The 16,177-nt window shown below is 37.7% G+C and overlaps 2 protein-coding genes across 6 annotated transcripts in view; one reads left to right on the top strand and one right to left on the bottom strand.

Moving 5' to 3' along the window:
* The window catches only part of LOC150091672 (NAD kinase 2, mitochondrial-like), a 71,824-nt gene extending 64,159 nt beyond the window's left edge, over nucleotides 1–7,665 (bottom strand). The window contains exon 1 of one of the 5 annotated variants that reach the window (XM_090385114.1): nucleotides 7,164–7,665. In XM_090385114.1, the coding sequence (XP_090241240.1) occupies nucleotides 7,164–7,502 (339 nt within the window). In that variant the 5' untranslated portion in view covers nucleotides 7,503–7,665. Of the gene's footprint in view, nucleotides 1–6,526; nucleotides 6,663–7,163 lie in introns of those variants that run through there. The other 4 variants (XM_090385123.1, XM_090385150.1, XM_090385131.1 and 1 more) reach the window with 4 other exon arrangements.
* Nucleotides 7,666–7,897: 232 nt separating this feature from the next.
* The window catches only part of ZnT86D (solute carrier family 30 member 7), a 115,653-nt gene continuing 107,373 nt past the window's right edge, over nucleotides 7,898–16,177 (top strand). Inside the window, exon 1 of the mRNA XM_090385163.1 lies at nucleotides 7,898–8,066. Coding sequence (XP_090241289.1) covers nucleotides 7,984–8,066 — 83 coding nt within the window. The 5' untranslated portion in view covers nucleotides 7,898–7,983. The remainder of the gene's footprint in view (nucleotides 8,067–16,177) is intronic.

Consider the following 16,177-nt stretch of genomic DNA (forward strand, 5'->3'; position numbering starts at 1 on the left):
GTGTTGGGTCCATTGTTGTTCTCTGTATTTATAAATGATATTGATGATGGTGTATCAGGCTTAATGTCCAAGTTTGCAGACGATACAAAGGTTGGCAGGGTTGTTAAGGACACTACTGATACTATGCTGCTGCAACAGGATCTGGAAAGGTTGAGCAGATGGGCTGAGAGGTGGCAAATGAAGTTTAACATTGACAAATGTAAAGTACTACATATGGGAAACAGTAACCCCAGATCAACGTATCAACTCTGTGGTACTACGCTGACAGTGGTAGAGAATGAAAAGGACCTGGGGGTAATTGTGCAGGCAGATATGAAGTTCTCTGAGCAGTGCAGATGGGCTGCAAGAGTAGCTCATGGTGTCTTGTCAATGATATACAGGAATTTTTCTAGCAGGGACAGGGATGTGATTATTCCCTTGTATAAGGCATTGGTCAGGCCACACCTTGAGTACTGTATACAGGTCTGGAGGCCTCACTTCAAGAAGGATGTAGAGCTGCTGGAACGAGTACAGAGAAGGGCAACAAGATTAGTGAATGGAACAAAGGGTTGCTCTTACGAAGAAAGGCTTAAGTTTTGCAAATTACAGAGCCTGGAGACTAGGCATCGCCGAGGTGATCTGATAGAGGTGTACAAGGCTTTGAATGGCTTGAGCATGCTCAATGCCGATGGGATTCTTCCTCTTGCTCAGAATAATCACCTGAGAGGGCATAAATTCAAATTGAGGAAGGACGGATGTCGGATAGATGTGCGGAAATTCGCCTTTAGCCAGCGGGCAGTTGGTTTGTGGAATAGACTTCCATCGCTTGTTGTTGAAGTTGATAGCCTAAACAAATTTAAGGCTCAGCTGGACAGGTATTTCGAACGAATTGAGGGGTGAAATGGGAGTAGTGGTTGTTTTTTTTTTTTTTTTTTTTTTTTTTTGGCTGATGCTGAATAAGCTTGCTTTCTTGCATCATATGCCTCTACTAATGCTAATGCTACTTTGCATTTGTCAATGTTAAACTTCAGTTGCCACTTCTCAGCCCATCTACCCAGCTTTTCCAGATCCTGTTGCAGCAGCATACTGTTATTAACAACCCTGAGAACATTTGTATCATCTGCAAACTTGGACATTAAGCCTGATATACCTTCATCAATATCGTTGATAAATATACAAAACAACAATGGGCCAACACCAAACCCTGAGGGACACCACTAATAACATTAGTGCACGTAGAGCAGTACCCATTGACCACCACTCTCTGTCTTCTCCCATTCAACCATCCTTTTATCCATTGTAGCAACCTGCCCTTAATGCCATACTGCTCCAATTTGTACAGTAGTCTTCCATGTGCAACAATATCAAAAGCTAAAGCTTTCCTGAAGTCCAAGTATATGATATCAAAATTATTTTTTGCATCCAGTTTCTTCGTGACCAGGGGAAGTCTTGTCTGACTTTGTGTCAGACAAGACTTCCCCTTGACTAAACCATGCGGTGTCTGAATTATTGCTGCAGTCTTGTCTAAATGACCTGCAATGTTTCTTTAACCAGTGACTTCATTATTTTCCCTGGAACAGAAGTCAAACTAACAGGTCTGTAATTACTTGTGTCAATGTCTGTAATTGCTTTTGATCCTCTTTGTGAATTGGAGATACATTTGCACATTCCCAGTTCGTGGGGACTTCCCCCAAGTCCAAGGATGCTCTCATAATTATGGCTAAGGGTCTGCTTACTTCCTTTGCTGCCTCCTTTAATATAACTGGATAGATCCCATCCATCTCCTCCACTTTGCTCTCAGTTATTACAAAATCATTTAACTCCCTGTTAACAGTTTGAGAAATATCTGGCCCTCTCCTTGAATAACTCATCATGTGTGAATGTAGATGCAAAATACTCATTTAGTTTGGCAGCTATTGAGAATGATCATGTGAACCAATCTGATTCATCCCCTTCCTTTTAGAGTTTATAGAAGTCTTTGCTGTTTTTCTTTGCATCCTTTGCCAAAGATTTTTCTTAATCTGCCTTCACTTGCCTAATCTCCTTTGTGACTTGATTATAGACTAGCTTGTATCTACCATAGGTTTCTGTGTCACCTGACAATTTATGTGCATCCCATGCATTTTTCTTCTCTGCCATGAGTCTCATTAGTTCATTTGACATTCATTTGGGCCTGAACCTAGAGCATTGTTTCTTAGTTGGAACAAAAAGCGTAGTAGCTTCCAAGATTACTTCCTTGAATGTTTCCCATTTAGAATTTGCTGTTGGTAACATCATCAGTTGGTCCTACTGCATAGAATCTAAAAAATCTGAGACCACCGTAGTCACCTTTACGAAAGAAAAACCCTTCCCTTTACTCCTGATGGTAGTTACATCTTTAAGTAAATCCCACATCAGTACACTGCTACCTAGTGGTTCCTTTATCTGCAGATTCTTGATGCATGAAGAATCACTACTGATAATCAGATCGAGAGTGTTACTCCCTCTTGTTGCCTCTCTGACATGTAGAAAACAATCATCCAATAAATCCACAAAAGCCTTGCTAGTGTGTGAGTGACCAACCCACAAGTTTCAGTCTATATCTGGGAAGTTAAAATCCCCCATTATAAGACACTGATTTACTGGCCCACTATTTCTCTGTATAATTGTTCACTGTACTTATTACTCATTAGAGTCATTAGGCCTATAACACACTCCTACTCTCATTTTTGCTTTCCCAGTGCTTTAATAGGGAATGTAGGAAAGTTAAAGAACATCATCATCATCAGCCATTTTCAATCCACTGCAGGATGAAGGCCTCTCCAGCAACTTTCCAGTTCCTTCTGTTTTGTGCAATGGCCATCCATTTACTACCCACAGATTTATGAATTTAGTCTGTCCATCAAGTTTTCTCTTAGCTCCTCTTTGGTACCATTCTGTTATTTTCTTAGTCCATCATTGCCGACCGGGCTAGCCGAGTGGGTAAAGTACCTGCCTGGCAACCCAAAGGTCGCGGGTTCGATTCCCGCCTCGGGCTTGGATCAAAGTACTGCAAAAACCTTGGGAGGTGCAATATGGCCACAGAAGCCGATGCGCCAACAACTACCAAATAAAAAAAAAAAAAAAAAATCTTAGTCCATCTGTCATCATGTCTTCGAGCTGTCCTGCCCAAGACCATTTTAGTTTTGATAAAATGTCCTTTACTTGAGTTTGCTGTCTAATCCATGTGTTTCTCTTCTTATCTAACAGTCTGATTCCCAATATAATTCATTCCATTCTTAAAGAACAGTGACGGGCAAAGAACTGTCAAGAAATTGAAAGGTTCTAACAACAAGTTCGGGTGGACTTGGCACACAGAAGAATCAGAGAATTAACAAGAAAGAGTAGCGGAATCCAAACAAGAGCAATGTGGGATGAAAAAGGAATGACAGTACTGAACTTTAAAGAACAAAAGGAAAGATGGAGGAGATATGTTGAAGAACTTTATGACGATTCAATCATGTACACATGGAGGAATACAGCACTAGAAGAACAAGAAAACATGGAGGAGGAGGAAGAAGAAATATCTAAGGATGAATTCAACACAGCCTTAAAGCCCCTTAGCAATAACAAAGCACCAGGAATTGACAACATACTTGCAGAGCTTTTAAAATACAGTGGAGAAAATCTGAAGGAAGCCTTATTTGAACTGATAAAGATGATATACAGGGATGAGCATTGGCTGGATTTCTGCACATCAATCAATCCCCATACCCAAGAAGATGTCACCAACAGTATGCCAAGGCTACAGAACTATAAGTCTCATTACCCATGAATCCAAGAGTCTGCTGAAAGTTATCAAAGTTCACATGGAGAGTCATATTGAACAATTTCTGGACGAGTCACAGTGTGGTTTTCGCAGAGGCAGATCGACAAGAGAGGCTATTGGAATATTGAGTGTTCGGCGAGAAAATGTATAACATGGGAAGAAACCTGTGTGTGTTTTGTGGATTACGAGAAGGCGTTTGATAGAGTAATCTGGAGAGAACTGTTCCCACTGCTTGAGAAAATTGGATGCAAGAAGAAGATTATTGGACTGATCCATGACATATAGAAGACAAAGTGCAGTGATGAATGAGGGGAGAACTAACAGAAAAAGCTAAGGTTAAAAAGGGAGTAAGACAGGGATGCTTACTTTCACCTGGTTTGTTCAATGCTTTTTCTAAAGTGATAATAAAGGAGGTACTTGGGAATAAGAAGTTGGGGATTAAAATAAGTGAAAAGTACATATGGGCTATTTAGTTTGCAGACGATCAGGCCATACTAGTAGGTTGCCCTGCAATGCTGCAAAAAATGATCAAAAGACTAAATAAGAAAGTGCTGAAGTAAGGAATGAAGATAAACATTATAAAAACTAAGGCAATGATAATTGGTAAAAGGTTAATTCCCTTCTGAATTCAGATCGATGGTGTAAGAATAGAACAGGTAGAGCACTTTAGGTATCTGGGGCAATTATTTGCACAGGACATTCCATGTCAAACTGATATTCAATCCAGAATTGCGATGGCAAAACAATCTTTCAAGAATAAACTGTCCTTGATTACACAGACGATCTCACAAGAAATTAGGAAGAAGATAATAAAAACATATCGGGTCAGTGCACTATTGGCACTATATGTAGCAGAGACAGGGATTCTAACAAAGAGAGACAAAAAGAAGACTTCAGGCCTTCGAGATGTGGTGCTGGTGCAGGATGGAAAAAAATTAAATGGACTGAAAAAGTTTCGAACGTCGAAGTATTAAGACGTGTCCAAGAACAAAGGAAATTTTTGGGTAGAATAAGATCAACTAGACTAAAATGGGTGGGCCGTGTCATTTGACATGGTGGTTTGCTTCTGGATATAATGGAGGGGACTGTGGAGGGAAAATGCCCTAGGGATAGACTAAAAAAAAAAAGACCTTCATCAGGACGTTGCTGGACTTTGAACTAAAACAACCGGCACAAGAGAGACAAAGATGGCGACAGCTCATCAGAGAAACTGATCAGTCACAAGACAATTACTGATGATGATGAACATAACTCAAATGTAGTAAACTTAAAACACAGCTGTACATTTTTTTTTTTTTTTTTGTTAGTTCCATTTGTGGGACAGCCAAGCAAAACCCAGATTTAATTGGCTATCTTACAAATTAGAAGAACAAGAAATTGTATCATAAAAAGATGTTTCAAAACTTCATTTGTTGTTGGACTGCAGTCAAGTGCACTAATATCTGGAAACAGACTGTTACATATGGTATGCCTCTTTTGTTAATGTTCATAGTCAATGCCTTAGTATTGCAAGTTGATCTTGTGTTTATTTTTCAAAGTATAATGGTTTTTTTTTTTTTGGTGTTTGTTATTTCATTTCATATTCAGTGTCTTAAGCTGTAAAAAGGTCATAAATAAAAAACACTGGAAACTCATAATTACACTAAAATCTGACGAAATAATTATGATCTCAATACAAAAATAAATTTTTGATAAAGAATACCAATGTTTTTTCACACGTTCTGAAAACTTGGGTTTTGGCATGCAAACTGGATGAGAATTCTCGCACAAACGCATTCTCAGTAAGCTAAGAAGCCACAAATCAAAGTGTGGGATAGGCATTAACAGAAGGATAAGCATAAAAGTTAGATGAATTAACACAGGGATAAATATTAAAGTTAATGCACTCAACAAAATTTGCATTAAAAAAAAATTACAATAATCAAAGTAACTGTACAGTATTCACAAAAAAAGGAATATTATGCTCTTTGTAAAGAATTTTTTCAAGCTCTAACTGTTTCAATCTATTTTCCTACTTTCCTTAATTGGAAAATATTGTTGAACTTTAATACAAATGTAGGATAAATTACTACCAAGGCTAATAGTTTTGCTTTGCTGATGATAAAAAAAATTATTAGCTAAAAAAAAAAGTTTTGAATAAATTTAAAAAGATTTTAAATAGTTTTTATTTAAATAAATAGATAAGTTATGGGCAAAGTAGATAAATTTTTTATGGCTGATGCTTTTTAACAGGTATTGCCAACCTTTTCTTGCAGCATTCCACATATGTTGGAAATGTGTAGCATGCCACATAAGATCCAGAAGCTACTGGAATCAATATCTCTCTCTCCCAAACCATACTAACACTGATCTACACCTGGCATTATAAAATGGTTTTTGCTAGCTACATAAAGGAATTTTATGTTAAGAATTTATAATATAAAAAACTGCAACAATTTATTGTTTATATAATAAATTTAATACAGGTTAATGAATAAATGTCCTTACAGAATTGATTTCGCAATTCTGTAACTAGTGCCCCTATTAGCCTGTGCTAAATTAAAACTAAAAGGCAACAAGCAGCCATTCCTCATTGTGAATAATCCAGCAGAGAATCTGGCAAATGTACTACGACAATAATTTACACTGGTATATCAAGTTCCTGTCATGCTGAAACCAAAATCATAAATTCTGACAAAAGTAGAATTTAAACTGTATGTTAATGCTTTCTAAACTTTGATGCTGACACTGTGTATGTGCCAAAAATAATTCAAACCCCACCTGAAATTTTTTAATTGACACGCCACCTTTTTTGCCCCTCGTCTAAGCTGATGGTAAATGCAACTTCCTTAGTTTCAGGCCAAAAACAAGTAAACAAGAGTAACAGAGATGCAAGATGTGCATTACCAGCACCAGCTTAATTCACCAAGGCTATTTTGAAATCGGCTAAAGAGAAATGTGTCCAGAGCGTACCGAGCTCTGAGTACGAAGCACGTGAAGAAATAAATGCCATACATTTTACGTATTAATCAATAATTGCATTTTAATCAATCAATATATGCACTAAACGGAAATCGGAGCGAAAACAATGCTGATATGATGGAAAAAATTTGAAACGCTATTTCCCATATGACGCACGATACCCACTTATAATAAGCTGTGGAAAGCTCTGAGTTTAATAACTTCATTCCTGATTTTTCAAATCTGTTGTAAAATTATTTAAGTTATTTATTTATTTTTTTCAAATCGGAAGGCGTGTCACCAACCAGAGCTATCCGGGCCACAAGTGGCACGCGTGATGCGGATTGGCTATCTCTGCTGTATTGGCCTTGCATCATTCTGTCACTACTGATACTTAAAAAAAAAAAAAGGAAAGAAAAGAAAATGCGGTTTTGCTTGATTCAGGAATATCACTTACATTTTTGATTAATTCCTCTTCTGATAAATCTGGATGGCGACGCTTTTCAAATTCATAACGGGAAAATTTTGTCAAGATTAGAGCCTTCTGAGGTCTGAAACCACAAGAAGAAACCGGCGAAGAAGACGCACAAGAAAAGCGCGAGCAGTTACTAATGTTAGTGACACTTGGAGTCATTCTGTTAGTGAAACTACGGGCGTTCATTATTCCAACCAAAGCTAACCCAGTTAGGCTTAAATGGGACGAGCCGAAGTCAACAGCATTCCAAACACATTTGTTAACACAACTAACAGAGGTGCTCCTGCAAAATGACGAAAATGTCCTTATAAAAAACGTCATGGCAACAAAAATTCACATCATGTATTGTTGCTTCATATCATAATCGTGCCTCATTTTCCCTGTAAGTAACGCACGTGGTTCAGAGATAGTTCGATACATGTAAGACTTAAAAGCTTTTCCTAGAACCAATAGCCATCACTGAGAAAACGGAGCAATCAGCTCTTCCATCCTTAATCGGAAAATATGTACAGCTTTTATATTTAATTATCATTTAAAGGACAAGTAATTTAAAATACTTGCGTTTCACGGTGTTAATAATACATCTTAATCCCAATTATTATTCCTTGCTTTCATATATAATATTGAACGATATCTATTGCCCACAACGTGGCGCTGAGATCAAAATAGTGCCAGGTGGACATCCAAATCATACTGCTGACACTCGGAAAATAAAAGAAAGAGTGCTGTTCGAGGTTCAACCGTTTTAAAATTATTTAATGACTGTAATATAAATACATAATTTTATTTTGTATCATAATAGATGTTGCCGTTACATGCTCACGATACAGAATACAAACATAGTAGAAGAAATCGTGTAAAAGAGAAAATTCAAGGATGGCTAAGGTAAATACCCAAATATCTAAATGACATTTTAAAGCGGTCAACTAAAATTCATATATTAATGATCATTGTTAAGACAAATGAGATCAACATGGGCTCGGTGTAAATGTATTGGAATACTAGATTTCATAAAAAGTTGTATACTTTTTTCTGTTGTGTAGAACTGGTTGTCAATATGTTTAGGACCGACCAAAACCTCAAAAGACCGGAATTCGAATCTTCACTGCCCCCCCACCCCAGAATTACTCCTAATGCATTAACTTTAGTAATTGATTTAAGTATATATATAGATAGATAGATAATTGTTATGTAGTGGTGCTGACCTGTCAGATGTAGCTACAATGAGAAAAATTATTAATTTTTTTCCATTGTAGCTACACCTGACAGGTCAGCATCTATACACTTATCTAATCTATTTGGCTATATTTCATTATGGTTGCTGGCATTTCTGCTATTATTAGCAATTTCCTGGATATAAACCATTATAATACATTTGTTCATTCTTTTAAATGTTCCATTTTATTGCTACAACCTATTATTTTTATTGATTATATATGTATATATATTAAATTTGATAATTGAGAGCTATTAAATGCTCAATAATTCCTATATTCTATTATATTATAAATCAACAGGGACTACCTTTATTTTAGATATAGGAAGCTTCTTTTCCAACTCTCCTAGTCCAACTCGCTAATAATTCTTGAGGATGGCGATATGGTGTTTGTAGACAGCAGTCATGAGCGCTCATTGTTGAGACCGCACGGTCTGAACACTACGGTTCTGACAGTGGGGAAGATGTCCCACCTGCTTCACAAAATAGATATTGCCATCCTCAAGAATTATTAGCAGTTGGACTAGGAGAGTTGGAAAAGAAGCTTCCTATATCTAAAATAAAGGTAATCCCTGTTGATTTATAATATATTAAATGTAATTTTAAAATAAAAGCTTCAGTGGATGAAAAATTAAGTCAGGTATGACAGATGCACCTAAAAGCACAAAGCAGCATTAAATGATGCAAAAGTATATATAAGTATGTATGAATAGATATAATAGATAAAGTATGTATAGATGGAGGTGAAAATTACACAAAGTGCCAGTGACTAGAAGTGTAAGGATAGTAACTATCCTTACTCTATATATATATATATATATGTGTGTGTGTACCGCTAGCGTACCCATACATAAATATACTGGCACGCCGCCACCTCATTCTTTTGTTCAGTTGCAACCTTACACAATAATGGTAAGTTCCTTTCTTTGTACCTATTCAGACTTCATTTCTTTGTTTTTTAATTCTTTTTACTTGCTTCTGTAAGGTCATCCATGATCTGTATGTATTACATTCATTAGACTTTATTTGGCCTTATTCTTACTGAAAATTTCAAATTTTTTTCTGCACACGGCTCCGTAGCATACAGAACATGTCAAAAACTGAAGCAAGAGCATTGCCGTCTTTCTCATAATTTCGGTGGAATGTAACTGTAATGTAACCTTTCTGGTCATATTTTCATTTCTTATTTTAATTTCTTACCGACTATCTGTTCCTTTTTCGTCTCTTACCTGGTTATCCTACCATATATTACTACACGTCTTATCCATTTCGTAGAATTCACTTCTGGTGTATACCGTAGAGTCAATATGATTAAACAAAACCTTCTTTACACTTTCTTCATAACTATATACTTATATATAAGTATATACATATACAGGGTGATTCGGGAGGAATAGTAAATAGTTTGGGAGATTATAGTATTGATTATTCCGAGTAAAAAAGTTTATATGAACATGTGTCCAATTCTCAATGGATAAGGAGATACAACCGTTTGAAACTGGTGTGCACAAAGCCATTATGAGAGGTATTAAAGAACAATAAATGACTTATTGTTTGTATTTATTGACTTTTTGAATGATACAAAACAAAAATAATTGACAGTTTTTTTACAGTTCACAATAAATGTTCGAAAATCTCACCGTCAACTTCAATGCACTTTGCAACTCTTGTGATAAAAGTTCGATTTAGATATTGTAACACCAGACGGGTATAATATTCATTATGCTGAAAGTACATATCAATCCTTGTAGCCAAGGGAACATCCTCCAATAGTAGTGGAAGTTTGTTTTGCAGAAATTCTGGGTAAATGGACCCTGTAAGACAATTTTGTAACACAACAGGTCCAGTCAACTGATTGTCGATTATACCGCACCACACATTTACAGAGAAGCAATGTTGAAAATTTGTTTCTACAGTGGCATGTGGATTCTTGTCTGACTACCTCTGAGAGTTACGGGTGTTGTTGATACCGTCATGGGTGAAAGTAGCTTCATTGCTGAACAGTATTAATGTAATTAATTGGTGATTAGCATTTACCCACCGACAAAATTTCAATCGCTGGGCATCGTCTCCTGGTTGAAAGTGTTACATCTGCTGTATGAGAAATGGGTACAAGCTGTGTTCATGTAATGTTTGCCATACCCTTGTCTGGGGAAAACCAATATGCGTAGAAATTCTTTGTGTGCTAATATTAGGACTCCATTCTACTGACTGAAGAATGTGTTCTATTTCATCCACATTTTGTTCATTTGCACTTCAGAAGAAATATGAGCACTGGGAACTGTACCGGTCCCATGCAGCTTGGTGAAAATGCTCTTGAATCTGGTATTCTGTGGTTAGGAAACCATCAATGGTTTTCTCTACTAGCAGCAGTAGCACTTCCACCACAAAAACCTTAGACAAACACCATATTCAGCATGTGTGACGATGCATGGCATTCTTAATGACACTTCTAACACCAAGCAGCATCAGATTATAACTGCTTCTTTGTCACATCTCATTCAGGGAGCTGTGCATGCCAGTTTCAAACAGCTGTATTCCTGTATCCATTGAGAATTGGACACGTTTATATGAACTTTTTTACTCAAAATAATCAATACTATAACCTCCCAAAATATTTACTATTCCTCCTGAATCACCCCGTATATATATATATATATATATACACACACACACACACACACACACACACACACACACACACACACTACTCCGGGGTCTCGGATCTGGTGAGTATGGGCTTGGCACACCTAGGATCCTGAGGTGGATATCATCATTCTTCTCTTAGTGATTCCTTTCTACTTCTCTCTCTCTCTCTCTCAGGGTAACTCTGGAATTTTTTTTTGGCTGGTGCAGCATAAGCTTCAGGCTTCCTTGCACCATATGGCTAATAATATATAATCAGGGAATCCGATTTTCATATGTATTATTTTTAGAATAGCATTTTATGTTTTAGCTAAGTTTCCAATCATTGGTCTCCAGTTCAGTTTTTGCATGCCTGAAAACTATGAAGGAAGCATGGTGTACTCTTTGATTTCCAAATAGATTTAAACCACTGGTAGATGATATTGTAGATCAGTTATCTTTTAAGGATACAAAAGGTAATATTGTACAGGTTGGCACTAATGATATTAAGAGTAGGAGATCTCGGGACTGACTTACTTAACAAGTACATGGAAATGTTGGGAAAAAGTTGCATTAGTATTGAATTTGAAAGTGGCTGCAATTCTGCCCTGACATGATAGGAGGGAGTATATGTTGAGAGCCTTGTCAATCAATTCAGCCCTGGAGAGAATGTGCAAGGCTCGTGAGGTAAAAAGTTTTTCAGCTTGGTATGTGCTTGTTAACAGGAAAGTTTTTACAGGGATGGGATACACTTGAATGGAAGGGGTGCAAGAATATTTTCTGATGCTATCAATGCAGTGATAGGTGGGTCAAAAAACTGCTAGCTTGGAGGGATACACAGACTAATAGCTTAATTAGAGCTGCAGGCAGAGGTGAAAGTGATTCTTGCATTGCTACTATTGGTACATGTAGCAGTCTGGGACTTCAGGCCCTGCTGGATCATCATGGAACAAATAAATACATGGAGTGTTAGGGTAACTAAGAAGAGTAAGACAGTGTGCATGTACATTAATGCTAGGAGCACTGTAAATAAATTTGATGAATTTAAAGTATTGATTAAGTCATCAAATGCAGGCATTGTAGGAATAGTGGAAACATGGTATCACTGAGACGTAAGTGATGCTGAATTTGAATATTGGGGATTTTTTTTTTTTTTTTTATGAAAACCCCAAACACGAAAGGTACTTAGTACTGTGCATGGTTGAAGGAGAAGTATGGGGGGGGGGGGGTATGCTGGAAACTTTGCTATAGAAACTAAACATGGGTTTCACCACTTAAAGCCTCCAATATGCAAAATGGCGGAATTGCACCAGTTGATGAGAGCCATCTACGACAATGTATATGGGAAGGACAGACGGGACAGGAGAGGTTATGTTCTTAGTTAAGAAGCATATTAAATCTAAGTCAGTGCATTCAGTTGACTGAGTGATAAATGCATTGTTGAGTCAGTTTGGTGTGATATAAGCTCTGGTAAAACAAAATTGAGAATAGGGGTGTGATATAGGCCTAATGACTGTAATGCATATACCAAACCTAATGACTGAGATGAGTATACAGAGAAGTAGAGTGGGCCAGCAAATCAATGTCTCATAATAGGGGATTTTAACTTTCTAGATGTTGACTGGAATTTGTGAGTTGATCACTCACACACTAGCATGACTTGTGTGGATTTCTTGGATGACTGTTTTCTACAGCAGCATGTTAGGAAGGTAACAAGAGAAAGAAATACTCCTAATCTAGTTATCAGCAGTGATTCTTCATGAATTAAGAATCTGTAGATAAAAGATCCACTGGGTTCGAGCCCGTCACCATCAAATACAGAGAATGTGGAAAGGTCAGGGAATGACCACGGCATATCCCGGAGCAATATGGCCTTAGTTGCTAATGCTCCTAAAAACCAAATAACAAACAAACAAAACAGCAAAATTATTAAAGACATGAACTGTAAGGGTAAAGGGAAAGGATTTTGCTTTCCTAGGGAGATTTTTTATTTATTTATTATTATTTTTTTTTTATGAAAACCCCAAACACGAGATGTATTAGAACCTATAGTACTTAGTACCATGCTTGGGTTGGAGGTTGAGAAGTTGAAAGAAGATATTTGTTGACATTAGACTTGAACTTCTGTAGACTGTAATTTTCAGGAATGACATATGAAGGAAGGTTGTTCCAGAAAACAGCAGCTGAATGAATAAATGAGGAAGATGAAAAGTTGGTTCTGTGAGTTTGAAGTTGGACAGTAAATGGATGTTGGCTGGTGGCAGCACGTGTTTGGACTGTTTTGAAAGAGAGAGAGAGCAGGAATTATAGAAGCCAATTCAGAAGAACAGTGCCTGTGGAAGTATCTGTAGAAGAGGCATGCAGCAGAAACAGTACATCTATGAGACAGCGAGTGGAGAGACTCTGTTAGAGAGGAGTCATTAATTAACCTAACTGCCCTCTTCTGAATGGAATCTAGAAGCCTGAGAAAGGTTTTGGGGGCACCATCCCAGATGTGGGAACAATATTCCATGGCAGGGCAGATTTGCGATTTATACAGAGTGAGCAGCTGTTTGGAAGAAAAGTAATGCCGAGAGCAAAAGAGAAAACTAAGTTTTTTAGATGCAGAGGAAGCAATATTTGTAATTTGCCTGTGCCAAGAGAGATTAGAAGTCAGGGTAATCCCCAAACGAGATATTTCATTTTCCCTAGAAATCGGAGTGTCACCAAAGATAAGCATAGGAGCAGAAGAATCCTTTTTGTGAGATATAAGACAAGACTGAGTTTTAGAAGGATTGAAATCAAGTGTCTTTGCCCCACTGGAGAATTACCTGGAGATCGGCATTTAAGGAATTGGTAGCGGATATTTGATTGTTGTTTGTTTGTTATTTGGTTTTTAGGAGCATTAGCAACTAAGGCCATATTGCTCCGGGATGTGCGGTGGTCATTCCCTGACCTTTCCGCATCCTCCGTATTTGGTGGTGATGGGCTATTTGAGAAGTTGAAGCTGATTGAGCAGTGCAGGATTTCTCAAAATGGAAAGTAAAATACAATGTGCTATCATCGGCAAAACTATCGATAGGATTTCCAGTCAATGGAAGAAGGTCATTAATATACAAGAGGAAAAGAGTGGGGGGGAAAGAACTGAACTCTGGGGGATACCAGTGTTAGTGGAGAAGTTAAAGACAGAGAGCCATCTACCATCACCCTCAGTGAGTGATCAGAGAGAAACTGGATAACCAATTACAAAAAAACAGTTGGCATACTATAAGATGGAAGCTTGTTTAGAAGACTTTTATGCCAAACACGATCGAATGCTTTTGAGATGTCAAGAGCAGCTGCTTGTGTTTCACCAAACTTTTCCATTGAACTTGTCCATAAATGAGTAACATAAGCCAGAATATCACCAGTGGATCGACACTGATGGAATCCATACTGGCGATCGTTGATCAGATGGAAGGTTTCTAGGTAGTTTAAGAGTTGGTGGTTAATTCATTTCTCCATTGCTTTAGAAAAAGTAGAAGTAATTTGAATAGGACAATAATTGGATGGGAGAGATTTGTACCCTTTTTAGGAACTGGCTGGATATGAGCAAATTTCCAAGGAGAAGGAAAAACACCTTTGGAATAAGAAAGTGAAAAAAGGCGGCAAAGTATAGGAGTAAGTTCAGGAGCACAGGATTTGAGAACAAGTGGAGAAATACCATCGGGACCTGGAGCTTTCTTAGCATCAAGATTCGTCAAAATCCTTCTGACATCCTTTTGACGGAAGACCACAGGAGGCATTGAATGGAGCGTGTTGGGAATAATGGGAGGTGTTTTACCAAGATCGTTAATGCATGAGTTGGAAGAAAAATGGGATGCTAGCAGGTCAGCTTTAACCTTGGCTGAGGTGACAACAGAACCATCTGGTTTTGACAGAGGTGGGAGCAGAGATGGGCACAAGCTGTGCTCAATAGCTTTTGGCAAGAGACCAGAATGCTCAACTTCCATTAGTGCAAGAAGCAAGTTTTCTACTCTTAGTCTGTTCAAAATCTAGTTTGGACTGATTAATAACTGCTTTACCATTGTTGCGAGCTTTGGTATAGGCAGAAAATGAAACTGAAGAATTGGAAACAAGCCGATTAGCATATGTAACTTTCTTCTCTTGAGCAGCCTTAGCACATTTATTGGAAAACCAAGGTTTAGAAAAAAGACGAGATTTTAAAGTGAAGTGTCGAATAAAGGATTCCATTCCTACAAGAATAATTTTACTGACACGATCTGAGCAAATGTTGACATCAGAAGTTTTGAAACAGTAATCCGACCAAGGAAAAGAAGAAAAGAAATCTCGCAGGTCATCGCATTTTTCTTTCTTGTAATGCCAAACAATATGAAGTCGGGAATAGCCATGAGATAAAGGTTCCACTGGAGAAGAGACAATCACCAAGTTGTGATCTGAGATGTCTAAAGGGCCACTCACTTCGACCGTGTACTTAGAAGGGTAGTTTGTGGCAAAAAGATCAAGTGTGTTGGCTGTATGGTTAGGATTGTCCAGTATCCTTGTAGGTAAATGAACAATATGTGCAAGATCATTAGAAATTGCAAAAGCCTCAGCATTTCGACCAGCTGGGTCAGCGTGACTAGAAAATGGAAGCCAGCTGGAGTTGTGAACATTAAAATCACCAAGGAAAATTACTTCACCGTTAGAAAAGTTAGACTTTTGAAAGTCAAGTTGCAAAGAGAGGGAGTCAAAGAGCTCCAAGTGATTAGTGGAGTTGGGAGAACGGTAGAGACAACCAATGAATTTGAAACAATGAGGTAGAGAGATTTTAAGCCAGAGAAGATTGAAATGAGGAGATTCCAAATTACCAAGTCTCTGACAGGGACCATCAGAACGGACATATGCACAAGTACCACTTTTGAGGCAAAAGGAATCATACAGCGAATAATTTTGGCAGACTGCAAGTGGAAATGGACATCATTGAGATTAGAATTGAGACCACATATATTTGTGAAATGAACTAGAAAGTGTTTGGGAGGTTTAGATCTTTTCGCAGATAAGCTTACTCTATTAGTTTGACAATTCATGGTGTATTCAAATGTAAGAAAAAGTGGGGGGGGCGACATGCTGTATGAAGTAATGAAATTTTTGGATATGGCGTACACATGGTAAGAATATACCCAGAACCTTGACA

The sequence above is a fragment of the Mastigoproctus giganteus genome, chromosome 1, assembly GCF_048544385.1.
Source record: "Mastigoproctus giganteus isolate SK-2022 chromosome 1, ASM4854438v1, whole genome shotgun sequence".
Lineage (NCBI taxonomy): Eukaryota > Metazoa > Arthropoda > Arachnida > Uropygi > Thelyphonidae > Mastigoproctus > Mastigoproctus giganteus.